This window comes from Opisthocomus hoazin, chromosome 1 (assembly GCF_030867145.1).
Source record: "Opisthocomus hoazin isolate bOpiHoa1 chromosome 1, bOpiHoa1.hap1, whole genome shotgun sequence".
NCBI classification, from domain to species: domain Eukaryota; kingdom Metazoa; phylum Chordata; class Aves; order Opisthocomiformes; family Opisthocomidae; genus Opisthocomus; species Opisthocomus hoazin.
In genome coordinates, this window is record NC_134414.1 from 3,022,353 (window position 1) to 3,042,843 (window position 20,491).

Consider the following 20,491-nt stretch of genomic DNA (forward strand, 5'->3'; position numbering starts at 1 on the left):
TGGGGTGGAGGGGACAGGGACCCGCTGTTACATGCCCAAACCTCTGTGGTGGCATGGGGACACGCTCTGAGCTGGCACCTCTGTGGCATGAGGGTGGAATGGCCCTGGACACCTGCTGATGGAGACCTGTCCCCTCCCTCCATCCTTCCCTGCCAGATCCCGGCCACGATGACAGCCGAGGAGCTCACCTTTGAGATCCTGGACCGGAGGAAAATAGTCGTGAAGGAGAAGGACTATTGGAGCTGCTTCGAAGTGAACGAGAGGGAGGAGGCAGGTTGGTGCAGGGGCATGAGGGTGGTGAGGACGAGGATGGGGTTGGAGATGGAGATGAGCATGGGGATTGGGATGGAGGTGGGCTAGGGATGGGAATGGTGGTGGTGGTGGTGGTGGTGGTGGTGGTGGTGGAGATGGGGATGGGGATAGGGATGGAATGGGGATGGTGATGGAGGTGGGATGGAGGTGGAGATGGGATAGAGATGGGCATGGTGATGGAGATGGGATAGGGATGGGAACGGTGGTGGTGGTGGAGATGGGGATAGGGATGGAATGGGGATGGTGATGGAGGTGGAGATGGAGGTGGAGATGGGGATTGGGATGGAGAGGGGGATGGGGATTGGGATTGGGATTGTGATGGAGATGGAGGTGGGATAGGGATGGGGATGGGGATGGTGATGGAGATGGGATAGGGATGGGGATGGCGATGGGGATGGGGATGGGGATGGGGATGGGGATGGGGATGGGGATGGGGATGGGGATGGGATGGAGATCGAGATGGGAATGGGCATGGAGATGGAGCTGGAGATAGGGACAGAGATGAAGGTGGGTATGGGGCTGGACATGGAGCTGGGGACAGAGATGAAAGTGGGGATGGGGATAGGGATGGAGGTGGAGATGGGGACAAGAAGGCTCCCATGGAGCCTCCACCACAGAGCGATGCTGGGATGGGCTCCAGGTGCTTCGGCGAGAACGGCTGTGGTGCCGCAGCTTTGCTCGCCGCATACGGGTTGCACATGGCCAAGCGCCGCAGCCGGGCCAGTGCTTTGGGCCAGGACCCCGCTCGGTCAGACCCGTCTGCGTCCTCGGGGGCTCACACGCCTCTGCAGCACGGCGGGACGGGGCTGGGGTCTCCGGCCACCGAAGGGAGCAGCCCTGGGGTGTCCGTGGGCAGCGGGCACAAATGGCTTGGAGAAAGGCTTGGGGTGGACCTGCTGGAGAGCAGCTCTGCGGAGAGGGACTGGGAGTGCTGGGGGACGACAGGGTGACCATGAGCCATCAGCATTCCCTGGTTGCCAAGAAGGCCAATGGGATGCCCGCCGCTCGTGTCCCTTGGGCCAAAAGCCACCGCCTCAGTGGACAATTGGGAAGCAGCAGCACGGTGGAACGAAGCCAGTTTGGAGGCAGTGGGGCTGCGTTTGGGGCCTGCTCGGGGCTGGGTGGGACACATGGGTGACCTCCCCCTTGGTGGGTGCCAGCCCTTGGGGTGCTGCCTGACCCCTGCCCTTCTCCCTGCCCGGCAGAACGGCCCTTGCACTACTCGGAGAAAGTCCTGCCCATTGTGCACTGCCTGGGGACAGAGAGCTACCTGGTGGTGAAGAAGCAGATGTCCATGGAGAGCATGCTCCTCTACCTCGGTGAGCAGCCGGGGCGCTGGCGGGGAGAGGAGGGAGGGGACAGGGACAGGGACAGGGATAGGATGCAGGTGGGATGGGGTGGGATGAGGATGGGGTGAGGATGGAGATGGGATGGGATGGGGACTGGGATGGGATGGGATGGGGATGGGAATAGGGAAGGGGACGGGGATGGGATGGAGAAGGCGATGGAGATGGGGCCAGAGAGGGGATGCGGATGGGGATGGGGATGGAGATGAGGATGAGGATGGGGATGGGATGGGGATGGGCAAAGTGATGGGAACAGGATGGGATGGGGATGAGGATAGGGATGAGGATGGAGATGGGATGGGATGAGGACTGGGATGGGATGGGGATAGGATGGGATGGGGATGGGGATGGGGATGGGGATGGGGATGCGGATGGGGATGGGGATGGAGATGGAATGGGATGGGGACTGGGATGGGATGGGATGGGGATGGAGATTGGGATGGGGATAGGGAAGGGGATGGGGATGGGATGGAGATGGGATGGGAATGAGGCTGGAGATGGGATGCGGATGGCGATGGGATGGGGATGGGGAAAGGGATGGGGATAGGATGGGATGGGGATGGGGATGGGATAGGAAGGGGATGGGTGTGGAGATGGGATGGGGAAGGGGTTGGAGATGGGATGGGATAGGATGGTATGGGGATGGGGTTGGAGATGGGATGGGATGGAATGAGATGGGATGAGATGGGGATGGGGATGGCATGGGATGGGATGGGATGGGATGGGATGGGATGGGGACAGGAAGGGAGATGGGATGGGGATGGGGATGGGAATAGGGAAGGGGAGGAGTATGGGATGGGGAAGGGGATGGGGACAGGGATGGAGATAGGATGGGGATGGGGATGTAGATGGAGATGGGATGGGATGGGGCTGGGCTGGGGATGAGGATGGGGATGGGGATGGGATGCAGATGGGAAAGGGGTGTGGACAAGGACAGGGATGGGGACAAGAACAGCGATGGAGACGGGATGGGGGTGGGGAAAGGGATGGGGATGGGATGGGGAAAGGGATAGGGACAAGGACAGGGCTGGAGACATCTCCCCATCCTGCTGGCTGTGACCCCGCAGCGAATCCCCATGGGATCACCCATCCCGGGACCGCATCCTGCCTGACCACGCCAGCCGTATGGGTGCTGGATGCTGGGCACAGCGCAGTGGGGCAGCGGGTCCTGCCCGGGCTGGGAGCAGGGGGCACCGCTGGTGGGCTGCAGTGAGGGTGCTGAGGGGGGGTTCCCCTTCCTGTTCCCCTCGGGTCTGGCTGCACCCCGCGCCCATCCTGGGGGGCCTGACCCCCCGGGGGGGCCGGAGCCGCTCAGACCTGTGCCCGCAGCCAGCAGAGTGGGCGACTGCAAGCATGGCATGATGAAGTTTCGGGAGGAGCGGAACCTGCTGGGGCTGGGCCTGAGCACCGGCTTCCACGACCGCTACTTCATCCTCAGCGCCAGCTGCCTGCGCCTCTACAAGGAAGTGCGGGTGAGCCCTGCCCGCCCGCTGCCCGCTGCCCGCTGCCCGCTGCCCGCTGCCCGCCCTGCCCGCACGCCTGCCCCCCAGCCCCGCCGCGCTGCGACCCTGCGCCGGGAGGGTGCTGGGGGGGCTGGGACCCGCGTGGGCTGGCGTCGCATGGGCGTTGGAGGCAGTCATGGGGCTGGCAGCACGTTGGCACTGCAGGCAGCGATGGGGCTGGCATCACATGGGCGTTGCAGGCAGCGATGGGGCTGGCATCACATGGGAGTTGCAAGCAGCGATGGGGTTGGCATCACATGGGAGTTGCAGGCAGAGGTGGAGCTGGCATCACATGGGCGTTGCAGGCAGTTATGGGACTGGCATCACATGGGCGTTGCAGGCAGTGGTGGAGCTGGCATCACATGGGCGTTGCAGGCAGCGATGGGGTTGGCATCACATGGGCGTTGCAGGCAGTGGTGGAACTGGCATCACATGGGCGTTGCAGGCAGTGGTGGAGCTGGCATCACAGGCACTGCAGGCAGCGATGGGGCTGGCGTTGCTGACAGCGGTGGGCCTGGCATCACGGGCATTGCAGCGATGGAGCTGGCATCGCACGGGCATGGCAGGCAGTGACAGGGCTGGAGATGCAGGCAGCGATGGAGCTGGCATCTCATGGGCATTGGAGGCAGCGATGGAGCTGGCATCTCATGGGCATTGGAGGCAGCGATGGAGCTGGCGTTGCAGGCAGAGGTGGAGCTGGCATCACATGGGCGTTGCAGGCAGAGGTGGAGCTGGCATCACGGGCGTTGCAGGCAGTGGTGGAGCTGGCATCACATGGGCATTGCAGGCAGTGGTGGAGCTGGCATCACATGAGCGTTGCAGGCAGTGGTGGAGCTGGCATCACATGGGCGTTGCAGGCAGTGGTGGAGCTGGCATCACAGGCACTGCAGGCAGCGATGGGGCTGGCGTTGCTGGCAGCGGTGGGGCTGGCATCACGGGCATTGCAGCGATGGAGCTGGCATCTCATGGGCATTGGAGGCAGCGATGGAGCTGGCATTGCAGGCAGTTATGGGGCTGGCATCACACGGGCATTGCAGCCATGGAGCTGGCATCACATGGGCATTGCAGGCAGCGGTGGGGCTGGCATCATGGACATTGCAGCGATGGGGCTGGCACTGCAGGCAGTGATGGAGCTGGCATAGCATGGGCACTCCAGGCAGCGGTGGGGCTGGCATCACATGGGCATTGCAGGCAGCGATGGGGCTGGCATCATGGACATTGCAGCGATGGAGCTGGCGTTGCAGGCAGTTATGGGGCTGGCATCACGGGCATTGCAGCGATGGAGCTGGCATCGCACGGGCATGGCAGGCAGTGACAGGGCTGGAGATGCAGGCAGCGATGGAGCTGGCATCTCATGGGCATTGGAGGCAGCGATGGAGCTGGCATCTCATGGGCATTGGAGGCAGCGATGGAGCTGGCGTTGCAGGCAGTGGTGGAACTGGCATCACATGGGCGTTGCAGGCAGTGGTGGAGCTGGCATCACATGGGCGTTGCAGGCAGTGGTGGAGCTGGCATCACATGGGCGTTGCAGGCAGCGATGGGGTTGGCATCACATGAGCGTTGCAGGCAGTGGTGGAGCTGGCATCACATGGGCGTTGCAGGCAGTGGTGGAGCTGGCATCACATGGGCGTTGCAGGCAGTGGTGGAACTGGCATCACATGGGCGTTGCAGGCAGTGGTGGAGCTGGCATCACAGGCACTGCAGGCAGCGATGGGGCTGGCGTTGCTGACAGCGGTGGGCCTGGCATCACGGGCATTGCAGCGATGGAGCTGGCATCGCACGGGCATGGCAGGCAGTGACAGGGCTGGAGATGCAGGCAGCAATGGAGCTGGCATCTCATGGGCATTGGAGGCAGCGATGGAGCTGGCGTTGCAGGCAGTTATGGGACTGGCATCACATGGGCGTTGCAGGCAGTGGTGGAGCTGGCATCACATGGGCGTTGCAGGCAGCGATGGGGTTGGCATCACATGGGCGTTGCAGGCAGTGGTGGAACTGGCATCACATGGGCGTTGCAGGCAGTGATGGAGCTGGCATCACATGGGCGTTGCAGGCAGCGATGGGGTTGGCATCGCATGGGCGTTGCAGGCAGTGGTGGAGCTGGCATCACATGGGCATTGCAGGCAGCGGTGGAGCTGGCATCACATGGGCATTGCAGGCAGTGGTGGAGTTGGCATCACATGGGCGTTGCAGGCAGCGATGGGGTTGGTGTTGCTGACAGCGGTGGGGCTGGCATCACGGGCATTGCAGCGATGGAGCTGGCATCTCATGGGCACTGGAGGCAGCGATGGAGCTGGCGTTGCAGGCAGTTATGGGGCTGGCATCACATGGGCATTGCAGCCATGGAGCTGGCATCACGGGCATTGCAGGCAGCGATGGGGCTGGTGTTGCAGGCAGTTGTGGGGCTGGCATCACGGGCACTGCAGAGATGGGGCTGGCACTGCAGGCAGTTATGGGGCTGGCATCACACGGGCATTGCAGGCAGCGGTGGGGCTGGCATCATGGACATTGCAGCTATGGGGCTGGCACTGCAGGCAGTGATGGAGCTGGCATCATGGACATTGCAGCGATGGAGCTGGCATCAGGCAGTTATGGGGCTGGCATCACATGGGCATTGCAGCCATGGAGCTGGCATCACACGGGCATTGCAGGCAGCGGTGGGGCTGGCATCATGGACATTGCAGTGATGGGGCTGGCACTGCAGGCAGTGATGGAGCTGGCATCGCATGGGCACTGCAGGCAGCGGTGGGGCTGGCACCATGGACACTGCAGCGATGGGGCTGGCACTGCAGGCAGTGATGGAGTTGGCATCACATGGGCATTGCAGGCAGCGATGGGGCTGGCATCGCATGGGCACTGCAGGCAGCGGTGGGGCTGGCATCACACTGGCGTTGCAGCGATGACGCTGGCATCACGGGCACTGCAGCGGTGGGGCCGACCCCAGCAGTGCCGTCGCTCTCCCAGATCCGGAACTTTCCCGGAGCGGGTCCGGAGCCGGCTCCTAGGCAGTGCCAGGGCTCAGGAGGGGGACGCTGGCACCCCGGCCGTGCCGGGACCTCTGCTCCCCGCTCTCCGGTCCCCGCTGCCCCTGCTCCCCGGTCTGACACCGCACCCCGGCACCTCGCTGCCTGCGTCGCCCGTCCCCCGCCCGTGGGCACGCAGGGTCTGCCAGGGGGGTGCCCCCCGAGCCCCCCGCTGCCTCCGCTTTAACCCCCCTTCCTCTGTCGAAGAGAGCCTGAAGCAGCGGACCCCCCCCTTGGAGAACGTGAGTAGGGGGAGCCCGGGGGGGCTCGGCCGGGGCGCGTGGGGGGCACCCGCGCCCGCTGCCCTTACAAGGTCACCCGGGGTCAATCCCAAATCCAATCCCGCAACCCGACGGGGTGCTGCGTGTGCCAGGGGTGCTGCCAGCCCCCCCCCCCTCCCCAAGTTAGCCCCCCGGCATTGGGGGTGCATCCCGGGCGAGAGGGGACGGAGCTGGGGGGCTTTGACCCCTGCGGTGGGGTGGGTGCCCTGGCTTTGCCGGGATGTCCCGTTTGCCCCCCACCCCGTTGGGCACAGGGAGGGATGCTCCCGTGCCAGGGGGACCCCAGCCCACCCTACGTGGAGGTGGGGCACCCATCTTCACCCTCCGTGGTGTGCCGGTGGTGGGACATTTGGGGACATCACTGGGGCAGAGAGAGGTGGCGAGGAGGGGCGTGACCTGGGTGTCCCCGTGGGGCACACCTAGTGCCAGGCTCTGGAGACCCCGTCGCAAGGTGCCGGTGCAGGGACCCCGCTGCAGGACCGGACCCCCCTGCGTCCCCTCGCCTCGAGGCGGGGGCTCGGCGGTGGGTGGCGGGCACCCATCTGCACCCATGACCCGGGCTGAGACCCTTCCCACCACCTCATCCCTATGGCTTCTCCTCCCTCCCAGTGGGACAAATCCCATCCTGGCACCGGTGTGGGCGATGGGTGGCGAGGGTCTGGCGGTGGCCCTGCAGCCCCCAACCCGGCACCGGGCCCCTCTCCCCCCCCAGAGCCACAAGCCAGAGAAGGAGTGGCCCGTCAGGAACCTGAAGGTCTACCTGGGCATTAAGAAGAAGCTTCGGCCGCCGACGTGGTGAGCGGTGACGCGGTGCCCGGCTCAGCTGGGGTCGGGGACGGGGACAGGGACGTGGTTCTGTGGCATGGACAGGGATGGGGATGAGGACGAGGATGGGGACAGGGATGGGGATGAGGACGGGGACAGAGATGGGGATGGGGATGGAGATGGAGGGGGATGGAGATGGAGACAGGGATGGAGATGGGGATGGGGTTGGGGATGGAGATGGAGATGGAGATGGAGATGGAGATGGGGATGGATAGGGATGAGGTTGGGCGTGGAGATGGGCATAGGGACAGCGATGGAGATGGAGATGGAGATGGAGATGGAGATGGAGATGGGGATGGATAGGGATGAGGTTGGGCGTGGAGATGGGCATAGGGACAGCGATGGAGATGGAGGTGGATGGAGATGGAGATGGAGATGGAGATGGGGATGGATAGGGCTGAGGTTGGGCGTGGAGATGGGCATAGGGACAGCGATGGAGATGGAGATGGAGATGGAGATGGAGATGGGGATGGATAGGGATGAGGTTGGGCGTGGAGATGGGCATAGGGACAGCGATGGAGATGGAGGTGGATGGAGATGGAGATGGAGATGATGGAGATGGGGACGGGGATGGGCATGGGTAGGGCTGAGGCTGGGCATGGAGATGGGGATAGGGACAGGGATGGGGACAGGGATGGAGATGGAGGTGGACGGAGATGGAGATGGAGATGATGGAGATGATGGAGATGGGGACGGGGATGGGGATGGGTAGGGCTGAGGTTGGGTGTGGAAATGGGGATAGGGACAGGGATGGGGACGGGGATGGAGATGGAGGTGGATGGAGATGGAGATGGAGATGATGGGGATGGGGACGGGGATGGGCATGGGTAGGGCTGAGGCTGGGCATGGAGATGGGGATAGGGACAGGGATGGGGACAGGGATGGAGATGGAGGTGGATGGAGATGGAGATGGAGATGGAGATGATGGAGATGATGGAGATGGGGACGGGGATGGGGATGGGTAGGGTTGAGGTTGGGTGTGGAGATGGGGATAGGAACAGGGATGGGGACGGGGATGGAGATGGAGGTGGATGGAGATGGAGATGATGGGGATGGGGACGGGGATGGGGATGGGTAGGGCTGAGGTTGGGCATGGAGATGGGGATAGGGACAGGGATGGGGACAGGGATGGAGATGGAGGTGGACGGAGATGGAGATGATGGAGATGATGGAGATGATGGAGATGGGGACGGGGATGGGGATGGGTAGGGCTGAGGTTGGGCGTGGAGATCGGGATAGGGATAGGGATGGGGATAGGGACAGGGATGGGAATGGGGATAGGGACAGGGATGGAGATGGGGATGAGGTTGGGCGTGAGGGTGGGAATTGGGATGTTGATGGGGACAGGGACAGGGAGAGGGACGTGATTCTATGGTTCCATGACATGGACAGGGATGGGGATGGGGAACAGGGAGGGACATGAGGATGGGGATGGGGACGGGAATGCTGAAGGGGACAGTGATGGGGACAGGGAGACGGACGTGATTCTATGGTTCTATAACATGGACATGGATGGGGATGGAGACAGGGATGGAGATGGTGATGGGGTTGGGGATGGGAATGGGGATGGAGATGGGGATGGGAATGGGGATGGAGATGGGGATGGAGATGGGGATGGGGATTGGGATTGGGATGGAGATGGAGTTGGGATAGGGATGGGGATGGAGATGGGATAGGGATGGGGATGGAAATGGGATAGGGATGGGGATGGTGATGGAGATGTGGATGGAGATGGAGATGGGGATGGGGACGGGGATGGGTAGGGCTGAGGTTGGGCATGGAGATGGGCATAGGGACAGGGATGGGGATCGGGATGGGGACAGGGATGGAGGTGGTGATGGGGTTGGGGTTGGGAATGGGGATGGAGATGGGGGTGGAGATGGGGATGGAGAGGGAGATGGGATGGGGATGGGGATGGGGATGGGGATGGGGATGGGATAGGGACAGGGATGGTGATGGGGATGGGGACAGGGATGGAGATGGAGATGGGGATGGAGACAGGGATGGAGACGGGGATGGGGATGGAGACGGAGATAGGGATAGGATTGGGCGTGGGGATGGGGATAGGGACGGGGATGGAGACTGGGATGGGGCTGGGCATGGGAATGGGAATTGGGATGTTGATGGGGACAGCAACTGGGATGGGGACGAGGATGGGGACAGGGACAGGGCTGGGGACAGGAATGGGGACCGGGTGGGGACAGGGACAAGGGGCATGCGGGTTTGTGCTGGGGGACACGGCGCCGCGCGGGGAGGGGGGTCCGGGGTCAGGGACCAGGCCCTGGTGGGGGGGGAACAGCGCGTGGCGGGGGGGGGTGTGTGTGTGTTCATGTGTGTGCGTGCATACCTGTGTGTGTGGGCACGTGTGTGCATGCGTGTGTGTGTGTGTGCATGTTTATGGGCGCATGTGTGCGCGCATGTCAGCGTCTGTGCACATGCGAGTGGGTGCGTGTGCCTGTGCACGTGTGCATGTGTGTCAGTGTGTGCACGTGGACGTGGGCAGGCACGTCAGCATCTGCGTGTGAGCGTGTGCATGCGTGTCAAGTTGTGTACATGTGTGTGTGCGTGTGCATCTGTATGTGTGCATGTGTGTGAGTGTGCATGTGGTGTGCACGTGCGTGCCAGGGAGTTGTGTACATGTGTGTGCGTGTGCATGTGTCTGTGCGTGGGTGTGAGTGTGTGCATGCGTGTCAGGGAGTAGCGTACACGTGTGTGCGTGTGCATGTGTCTGTGCGTGGGTGTGAGCGGGTGCGTAGGGGTGCGTGCCTGCCTGTCGTGTGCGTGTGTGCACGTGTCAATGTACATACGTGTGCATGGGTGTGTGTGCATGTGTGTCAGGGAGTAGTGTACACGTGTGTGCGTGTGCATGTGTCTATGTGCATGGGTGTGAGCGTGTGCGTGTGTGCATAGGAGTGCACGCCTGCGTGTTGTGTCTGTGTGTGCATGTGTGAATGCACATACGTGTCTGTGCGTGGGTGTGAGCATGTGCACGCGTGTCAGGGAGTTGTGCACGTGTGTGTGTCCGTGTGCATGTGCATACATGTATGTGCGTGTGTCTGAGTGTGTGCATGCATGTGTGTGTGTGCACGTGCACATGTGTCTGTGCGTGGGTGTGAGCGTGTGCACGTGTCAGTGTGCACGTGGGTGCGTGCATGCATGTCAATCCGTGTGCACGTGTGTGCGCATGCGTGCACAGGCGTGTGCCTGTGTGCTTCCGTGTCAGCGAGCTGCGTGCGTGTGCGTGTTCACGTGTGCGTGTGTGCATGTCAGCGAGCGGTGTGCATGTGCACACGTGTGTATTTACATGTGCGTATGTGGGAGCGTGTGCAGGGCTGGGGGGGTGTGTGGGGCTGGGGGGGTTTGCAGGGCTGGGGGGGTTTTCAGGGCTGGGGGGGTGTGTGGGGCTGGGGGGGTTTGCAGGGCTGGGGGGGTTGCAGGGATGGGGGGGTTTTCAGGGCTGGGGGGGTGTGTGGGGCTGGGGGGGTTGCAGGGATGGGGGGGTTTTCAGGGATGGGGGGGTTGCAGGGACGGGGGGAGGTTTCAAGGTGGGGGGGGTTGCAGGGTTGGGGGGTTGCAGGGATGGGGGGGTTGCAGGGATGGGGGGGTTGCAGGGACTGGGGGGGTTTGCAGGGATGGGGGGGTTGCACGGACGAGGGGAGGTTTCAAGGCTGGGGGGGTTTGCAGGGTTGGGGGGTTTGCAGGGATGGGGGGTTTGCAGGGTCTGGGGGGTTTGTGGGGACTGGGGGGGTTTGCAGGGTCTGGGGGGTTTGTGGGGACTGGGAGGGTTTGCAGGGACGGGGGGGTTGCAGGGATGGGGGGGTTGCAGGGATGGGGGGGTTGCAGGACTGGGGGGGTTGCAGGGCTGGGGGGGTTGCAGGGCTGGGGGGGGTTTGCAGGGACTTGGGGGGTTTGCAGGGATTGGGGGGTTGCAGGGATGGGGGGGTTGCAGGGTCTGGGGGAGTTTGCAGGGCTGGGGGGGTTTGCAGGGCTGGGGGGGTTGCAAGGACGGGGGGGTTTTCAGGGCTGGGGGTGTTTACAGTGACTGGGGGGCTTTGCAGGGATGGGGGGCTTTGCAGGGATGGGGGCGTTGGCAGGGCTGGGGGGGTTTGCAGGGACTGGGGGGGGGGGTATTGCAGGGCTGGGGGGGTGTTGCTGAGGTCCTTTGACCGGGGGTCTGCATCTTCTCCCCCCCCCCTCCCAGCTGGGGCTTCACAGTCTTCTACGAGAACGAGAAGCACGAGAAGCAGCAATGGTGAGGGTCGGGGTGGGGGGGGACATGGGGCCCCAAAAGTTGTCCCCCGGCATGGAAGGGGGGGGCTGCTCTCCCTGCCAGGGGCGTGATGGGGGGGGGGGGGGGATTTCTCTGAGCTTGGCTGGGCACCCACTGACCCACTCCGGGTACCACCGGGGTCCCCATCGGTCCCCTGGGGTCTGCCCGGCCGGGGTCCCGGCTGCGTCCCCCCCCGGCCGCTGACGCCGTGTCCCCCCAGGTACCTGTGCTGTGACACCCAGGCCGATCTGCGGGAGTGGTTCGCCACCTTCCTCCAAGTGCAGGTGGGCAGGGGGCACGGGGTGCACCGAGAGGGGGCTGGCAGCCAGGAGGGGTGCTGGGCTAGTGGAGACCCCCCAGGGTACCCCAGCACCCTGAAATGGAGACCGCTCCTGTGAGGAGAGGCTGGGAGAGCTCACAGCATCCCAGAATCCCAGAATCCCAGCATGGCAGGGGCTGGAAGGGACCCCTGGGGATCCCCCACCCAACCCCCTGCCGAAGCAGGGTCACCCAGAGCAGGCTGCACAGCACCGCGGCCAGGCGGGGCTGGAATATCTCCAGAGAAGGAGACTCCACAGCCTCCCTGGGCAGCCTGGGCCAGGGCTCCGTCACCCTCAGAGGGAAGAAGTTCTTCCTCGGGTTCAGCTGGAGCTTCCTCGGCTTCAGTTTGTGCCCGTTGCCCCTTGTCCTGTCGCTGGGCACCACTGGAAAGAGTCTGGCCCCATCCTCCTGACCCCCACCCTGCAGATATTTATCGGCATTTCTAAGGTCCCCTCGCAGCCTTCTCTTCTCCAGGCTGAACAAGCCCAGCTCCCTCAGCCTCTCCTCGTAGCAGAGATGCTCCAGTCCCCTCCTCATCCTCATAGCCCTGTGCTGGGCTCACTCCAGCAGCTCCTCATCTCTCTTGAACTGGGGAGCCCAGCACTGGACACAGCACTGCAGATGGGGCCTCACCAGGGCAGAGCAGAGGGGGAGGAGAACCTCCCTCGCCCTGCTGCCCACACTCCTCCTCATGCACCCCAGGATCCCATTGGCCTTCTTGGCACCCAGGGCACGCTGCTGGCTCATGGTCACCCTGTCGTCCCCCAGCACTCCCAGTCCCTCTCCACAGAGCTGCTCTCTGAGTTGGGGCTGCTCAGCCTGGAGCAGAGAAGGCTCCGGAGTGACCTTAGAGCAGCTGCCAGTGCCTGAAGGGGCTACAGGAAGGATGGAGAGGGGCTTTTCACAAGGGGGTGCAGTGATAGGACAAGGGGGAACGGCTCTGAACTCAAAGAGGGCAGATTTAGATGAGATATTAGGAAGAAATTCTTCACCTTGAGGGTGGTGAGGCCCTGGCACAGGTTGTCCAGAGAAGCTGTGGCTGCCCCCTCCCTGGCAGTGTTCAAGGCCAGGTTGGATGGAGCTCTGAGCAGCCTGGGCTGGGGGAAGATGTCCCTGCTGATGGCAGAGGGGTTGGAACCAGATGATCTTTCAGGTCCCTGCTAACCCAAACCATTCCATGATTCTATGATTCTGCCTGGTGAGCTGCTCAGGGCAGCAGGGAGAATCGTGCTCAGCTCTGGTCAAGGCATGAGCCAACACTTCATGGCCTCAAGTTGCATCAGGGGAGGTTCAGATTGGAGATTGGGAAAAATTTCTTCACTTGAAGAGTGGTCAGGTCTTGGCCCAGGCTGCCCAGGGAGGTGGTGGAGTCCCCATCCCTGGAGGGGTTCAAACACCGTGTGGATGTGGCCCTTGGGGACATGGTTGAGCAGGCATGGTGGGGTTGGGTTGGCGGTTGGACTTGATGATCTCAGAGGTCTTCTCCAACCTTGATGATCCGGTGATTCTGCGATCCCGGGGCGGAGGAGAGGTCCCCAGGTGGCTGAGCACCACCAAGCCCCTCTGCAGCCCTGCTCCACCCCCCGTCCCCTCTGTCCCCAGCACGGGGGGGCCCTGTGGCCCTCGGAGAGCTGCCAGGCGCGGGCGTCGCGGGCGCGTCAGGACTCCAGGTTGGGTCACGTCTCCCTCATCCCGCTGCGGGGCAACGAGAGCGAGATGAGGAGCAGCGTGGCTGCCTTTGCTGCGGACCCCCTAACCGTGAGTGAGATGGGGACGGCGGGCGGGCGGGGGTCCCTCTGCGCGGGGCCGTGTCTCCCCGGCATCACACGCCGAGGGGGGGTCCCTGCTCCCATTCCCTATGTGCCAGCATCATCCTCCGCCACCCTAGAGGGAGATGGGTGGTGTGGGGGTCCTTTGGGTGCCCGCTCCGGCGTTGGGGGTGATGGGGGGGTCTCCTGGGTGGGGGGGGTGTCCCAAACCTCCCACCACGCCTGAGCCTGTCCCTTGGGTCCTCCTTGCTGTTATCAACCCGAGGAGGGGGCTGCGCCAGGGTGGGGGTCCCGCCACCGGCATTGGGCGTCCGAGGGTACCCCAAGGGCAGGCACCCCTGCCTCGTGCCCATCCCCCAGGAGCGGGACCCCTGCCCAGGTTTATAACAGGGGGGTGGGGGACAACGGGGAAGCTCCTGGGGGGCTTCGCCTGCTCCGTGCCCTCTCCTCGTTCCGGGCTCGGACCCCCACCCCTGGCAGGGGGTCTCCACAGAGCAGCGGCTGGCATGGTCCGGGGCGAGGGTCCGGCACCCCGGGGACGTCGCCTTGGGGGTCCCATTGCTGCACCCATTCGTCCCCTCATGCCGGCTGCTCGGGGATGTGTCGGGGGCACCACGGCTCCCCGTTCTCGGGGTTTTGCCCCCCGTCCCCCCCCGGGAGCGGCGATGCCGGGATGGGGGGGGAGGCTGGGGACTGATGGGGTCCATTCTGCTCCGTCCCCAGCTCCTGAGGAACGCCTGAGCGAGAGGCCTGAGGCGCTGGGTGAGTGTCCCCTCACCCCTGCCCCCCCACCCCAGTGTCCCCCTGCGAGGTGGGAGGGGGATGGAGGTGAGACCCCCCCCCCCGACCTGCATGGCTGACCCTTTGCTTGTGCCACAGGTTCGTCCGCAAGCGCGGTGGCCCTCGGGGTGCCCCTGGCACCTCCCAGGGGTCCCGCCGGCTCCGCAGCCTCCGCTGTGCCCCCTCGCCTCCCCCCGGGGTGACCCAAGAGGGGAAGCGGCAGCCAGCCCCCCCACCCTGCTGGCACAGCCACCCTGGGGACCCACGGCCAGCAGCCCACGGGGACCGGGCAGTGCCACCCCCCGACCCCGCGCCCCGCTTTCGGGGCGGGGGGCTGCAGCTGGGGGGTCTCAGCTTCTCCTCCTCCCCCCTCTATTTTTTAATCTCTCTCCTGGAAAACGATCGTTCCCGTGGGATGTGTGCTCGGAGCCGGCATTGGGGTGCTCCCTGGGGAGGGGGTACCCCATCCCGGGGGTCCCGTCTGAGCCGGGCAGGGCATCAAGAGCCTCCGCAGCCCCCCAAACCGGAGCGGGGGTGCATCCAGCCTCTGCCCCCCACCCTGACTCCAGGCTCTGCTGGAAGGGGGGGGACAAGGTGGGGGGGTGGCAAAAGCTGCCCCCGCTTCCCACCGCCGCGGTATTAAAGGTCTTGGGGAAACGGCGTGGAGGTGTCCAGGTCTGTGCCGGCCACGCGGGGTGGATGACCAGGGTGGGGGGCAGCGGGTGGTGGCGAGCCGATGAGTGATGCCATGGAGCGTGGTGGCATCTTCTGGGTGACAGGGTGGTGGCACCCTGGTCCGATGGTCCCCTGTGCTGCCAAGCGCTGCCCGTGCAGCCGGGATGCTGCGCGCCGGGATGGAAGGAGGTTCCTGGGGTGGGCAAGGGTTTGCAGTTCCCCTGCCTGCACCCACCTTCCTGTGGCCACTCCGTGCTTCACCCATGGCCAAACCCATACGGCCAAGCCCACCCTAAACCCCTGGCCAAACCCATGGCCAAGCCCACACTAAATCCATGGCCAAACCCACCCAAACCCACCCAAAACCCATGGCCAAGCCCACCCTAAATCCATGGCCAAATCCACCCTAAATCCATGGCCAAGCCCATCCAAAACCCACAGCCAAGCCTACCCTAAACTCATGGCCAAGCCCAGGCCCAAACCCACCCAAAACCCACGACCAAGCCCACCCTAAACTCATGGCCAAATCCACCCTAAACCCATGACCAAGCTCACCCTACATCCATGGCCAAACCCACAGCCAAACCCACCCCAAACCCATGGCCAAGCCCACCTTAAGCCCTTGGCCAAGCCCAGGCCCAAGCCCATCTTAAACCCACAGCCAAACCCATGGCCAAGCCCATCCTACATCCATGGCCAAACCCACAACCAAGCCCACCCAAAACCCACGGCCAAACCCACCCAAAACCCATGGCCAAGCCCACCCAAGGTCCATGGACAAACCCATGTCCAAGCCTACCCAAAACCCGCAGCCAAACCCACCCAAAACCCATGGATAAAACCCACCCTAAACCCACCCTAAACCTATGGCCAAACCCATGACTAAGCCCACCCTACATCCATGGCCAAACCCACAGCCAAACCCACCCAAAACCCATGGCCAAGCCCACCCTAAACCCATGGCCAAACCCACCCAAAACCCATGGCCAAGCCCATCCTAAACCCATGGCCAAACCCACCCAAAACCCATGGCCAAGCCCATCCTAAACCCGTGGCCAAACCCACCCAAAACCCATGGCCAAACCCACCCTAAACCCACAGCCAAACCCACCCAAAACCCATGGCCAAGCCCACCCTAAATCCGTGGCCAAACCCACCCAAAACCCATGGCCAAGCCCATCCTAAACCCGTGGCCAAACCCACCCAAAACCCATGGACAAGCCCACCCTAAACCCATGGCCAAGCCCATCCTAAACCCGTGGCCAAACCCACCCAAAACCCATGGCCAAGCCCATCCTAAACCCATGGCCAAGCCCACCCTAAATCCGTGGCCAAACCCACCCTAAACCCATGGCCAAACCCACCCTAAACCCGTGGCCAAACCCACCCTAAACCCATGGCCAAGCCCACCCAAAACCCATGGCCAAGCCCACCCAAAACCCATGGCCAAACCCATCCTAATCCCATGGCCAAACCCACCGAAAACCCATGGCCAAGCCCACCCTAAACCCACAGCCAAACCCACCCAAAACACATGGCCAAGCCCACCCTAAACCCATGGCCAAACCCACCCTAAACCCATGGCCAAACTCGTGGCCAAGCCCACCCTAAACCCATGGCCAAACTCACTCTAAATCCACCCTGAACCCACAGTTAAGCCCACCCTAAATCCATGCCCAAACCCACCCTAAACCCATGGCCGCTCGGTGCGACTCTGTACCAGCTGCCGTCACGGGAAGCACACACGTGTGCATGCGTGAAGCTGTGTGTGTAAGCGTCTGTGTGCGTGCGCACCTGAGAACCTGTTCGAGCTGCGCCTGGGTGCCATCCCTGCTGGGAACGTCCTCGGAGCTCAGCCTGGGTGGTGGGAGGTGGCCTGGTCCCACCGCCTGCTCCAGGTCCCCCGGGATGCCGGGATGCAGCGGTGTGGGGATGCAGGGGTGTGGGGATGGGGGGATGTAGGGGTGTAGGGGTGCAGGAATGCAGGGGTGCAGGGATGTAGGGATGCAGGGGTGCAGGAATGCAGGGGTGCAGGGATGTAGGGATGCAGGGGTGCAGGGATGCGGGGATGTGGGGGTGTGGGGGTGCAGGGATGCAGGGGTGTGGGGAGGTGGGGTGCAGGGATGCAGGGGTGCAGGGATGCGGGGATGTAGGGGTGCAGGGATGCGGGGATGCGGGGGTGCAAGTGTGCGGGAGTGCAGAGCTGCGGGGATGCAGGGATGCTGGGATGCAGAGATGCAGGGATGCAAGGGTGCAGGGATACAAGGGCGCAGGGGTGCAGGTTTGTGGGGTGCATGGACGCAGGGGTGCAGGGATGCGGGGGTGCAGGGGTGCACGGATGGGGGTTGCAGGGGTGCAGGGATGCAGGGATGTGGGGATGCAGGGGTGCAGGCATGCAGTGATGCAGGGAGGTGGGGTGCAGGGATGCAGGGATGCGGGGGTGCAGGGGTGCAGGGGTGCACGGATGGGGGTTGCAGGGGTGCAGGGATGCAGGAATGCAGGGGTGCAAGGGTGCAGGTTTGTGGGGTGCATGGACGCAGGGGTGCAGGGATGCGGGGGTGCAGGGGTGCACGGATGGGGGTTGCAGGGGTGCAGGGATGCGGGGATGTGGGGTTGCAGGGGTGCAGGCATGCAGTGATGCAGGGAGGCGGGGTGCAGGGATGCAGGGATGCAGGGGTGCAAGGGTGCAGAGATGTGGGGCGCATGGGCACAGGGATGCAGGGATGCGGAGGTGCCAGGATGCGGGGATGTAGGGATGCGGGTGTGCAGGAGCGCAGGGATGTGGGGATGCAGGAGTGCAGTGATGTGGGGTTGCGGGGATGCAGGGGTGGGGGGATTCAGGGATGCAGGGATGCGGGGGTGTGGGTATGGGGGGTGCAGGGATGGGGGATGCAGGGATGCAGGGGTGTGGGGATGCAGGGATGCAGGGATGCAGGGGGGCACAGCAAGAAGGGGCTGCATGCGCCCGTGGGGCTGGGAGCATCGCTCTCCCGCTGAGCTGCTGCGGTGGCCCTGGGTGGGAGTCCCACCGCCCCCTCCTCGAGCAGAGCCCCCCCGGGGGGCCGGGCCGTGAGTCATGCGGGGGAGGGGGATGTCAATCACCCGCAGGCGCTGCCGGGTTTGCGGCGTCGGCACTGGCGGCATCACCGGCAGCGCTGCAAGGGGCGACGGAGCCGTCGAGATGGAGACGGAGGGGAGGCACCCACGTCCCCACTGCCCCCCAACACCAGCCCCCCGCAAGCCTCGGCCTCGCCGGCTCGGGCCTCTTTGTTGCTGCACCTGGGCATGAAATACCAGTAGCACTCAGCCTTGTCCAGATATTCATCCATCCATCCATCCATCCATCCATCCATCCATCCATCCATCCATCTATCCATCCATCCATCCATCCATCCATCCATCCATCCATCCATCCATCCATCCATCTGTCCATCCATCAATCTATTCATCCCTCTGTCCATCCATCCGTCCATCCATCCGTCCATCCATCCCCCCACTGATCCCCACACCCATTCCCCATCCATCCCCTGATCACATCATCCATGTGTCCCTCCCTCTATCCACCCACTCACCCATTCCTCCATCCCTTATCCATCTTCTCAACGATCCATTCATCCACCCATCCATCCCTCCCTCTATCCCTCCACCCATCTCACCGCCTATCCCTCCATCCCTCCATCCACTCCTCCAGTCACCCACCCACCCACTCATCCATCCATCCATTCATCCACCCATTCATCCATCCATCCATCCATTCACCTATCCACCCACCCACCCATCCACCCATCTGTCCATCTACTCATCCATCCATCCATCCATCCATCTTTCCCCCCACTGATCCCCACATCCATTCCCCATCCCCTCATCCATCCCACCACCCATGCATCCCTTCCTCCATCCACCCACACACCCATTTCGCCATCCATCCATCCATCCATCCATCCATCCATCCATCCATCCATCCATCCATCCATCCATCCATCCACCCACCCATCCATCCCTGCATCCACCCATCCATCCACCCACCCATTCACCCACCCATCTATCCCTCCGTCTGTCTGTCCATCCCTCCACCCACCCACCCATCAGCAGCCTGCCTGTCCCTCCAGTCATTCCCTTGTCCATCTGTCCTCCTCCTCGCCACCCTTTCCCGGCCAGGACAGCCACCCACCCTCACCCCGCCAGGCTCGGGGAGCTTCCACTGTCTCTGCCATCAATGCTTGTGTTTCCCTGCACCCGCCCCTCATCTGGCCACCCACGGCTGGACTCCTCGGCCAGATTTGGGGCTCACCTCTTGCTGGACACCCAAAGACCTTTGGACAGTGAGGACCTGCTGCAGAAACCTGCAGGGTCTCCTCGGGTGGAGGTGCAGCAGGTGAGGTGATGCCAGCAGACCAACCCGGAGCCTTTGCTGCGCGCAGCTGAGGGTGCGAACCAAGAGCTGGGGTTCCCCTGCAGAACGCCCGTTCCCGCATGCAGAGCCTTTCAGGGAGCTGTAGAGAGCGAGAAGGTCTCCCCTCAGCCTCCTCTTCTCCAGACTGAGCAGCCCCAGCTCCCTCAGCTGCTTCTCATGAGACTTGTTCTCCAGACCCCTCCCCAGCCTCGCTGCCCTTCTCTGGACACGCTCCAGCCCCTCCATGTCCTTCTTGTCCTGCACATTTTGGGCTGCTCGGTGCAGGGCTGAGCGTTTCGTGCCTGCTTGAGGTCCGACACGTGTGTTCCATGTCTGCAACACACGCTCAGCACATGTAACGTGTTCTCAGTGTCTACAGGGTGCTCAGTACATGCAACACTTGCTCAGTGTCTGCATGCATGCTCAGTGTCCACAGTTCGTGCTCAGTGCATGCGACATGCTGTCTGCAATGCATGCTGAGTGTCTGCATGCATGCTCAGTGTCTGCAGCATGCTCAGTGCATGCAATGTACTCAGCATCTGCAACACATGCTCGGCATCTGCAACACGTGCCCTGCCTCTGCGATGCGTGCGCAGCGCATGCAACACTTGCTGAGTGCCTGCATACATGCTCAGTGTCTGCAGTTCATGCTCAGTGTCTGCAGTTCATGCTCAGTGCATGCAACGTGCTGTCTGCAATGCATGCTCAGTGTCTGCAGCATGCTCAGAGCATGCAACGTGCTCAGTGCATGTAACACGTGCTCAGCACCTGCAATGCATGCTCAGTGTCTGCAGCATGCTCAGTGCACGCAACATGCTCAGCATCTACAACACGTGCTCAGCATCTGCGATGCATGCTCAGTGCATGCAACACTTCCTCAGTGTCTGCAATGCATGCTCAGTTTCTGCAGCATGCTCAGTGCACACAACATACTCAGCATCTGCAACACGTGCTCAGCATCTGCGATGCATGCTTAGTGCATGCAACACTTGCTGAG

General features: G+C 63.2%; 1 protein-coding gene across 3 annotated transcripts in view; it reads left to right on the forward strand.

The window, feature by feature from the left end:
* The window catches only part of ARAP1 (ArfGAP with RhoGAP domain, ankyrin repeat and PH domain 1), a 67,417-nt gene extending 52,331 nt beyond the window's left edge, over nucleotides 1-15,086 (forward strand). The window contains exons 26-35 of one of the 3 annotated variants that reach the window (XM_075414446.1): nucleotides 157-274; nucleotides 1,518-1,631; nucleotides 2,988-3,130; nucleotides 6,390-6,422; nucleotides 7,174-7,256; nucleotides 11,488-11,538; nucleotides 11,777-11,840; nucleotides 13,480-13,635; nucleotides 14,370-14,408; nucleotides 14,526-15,086. In XM_075414446.1, the coding sequence (XP_075270561.1) occupies nucleotides 157-274; nucleotides 1,518-1,631; nucleotides 2,988-3,130; nucleotides 6,390-6,422; nucleotides 7,174-7,256; nucleotides 11,488-11,538; nucleotides 11,777-11,840; nucleotides 13,480-13,635; nucleotides 14,370-14,387 (780 nt within the window). In that variant the 3' untranslated portion in view covers nucleotides 14,388-14,408; nucleotides 14,526-15,086. Of the gene's footprint in view, nucleotides 1-156; nucleotides 275-1,517; nucleotides 1,632-2,987; nucleotides 3,131-6,389; nucleotides 6,963-7,173; nucleotides 7,257-11,487; nucleotides 11,539-11,776; nucleotides 11,841-13,479; nucleotides 13,636-14,369; nucleotides 14,409-14,525 lie in introns of those variants that run through there. The other 2 variants (XM_075414455.1, XM_075414438.1) reach the window with 2 other exon arrangements.
* Nucleotides 15,087-20,491: the final 5,405 nt, after the last annotated feature.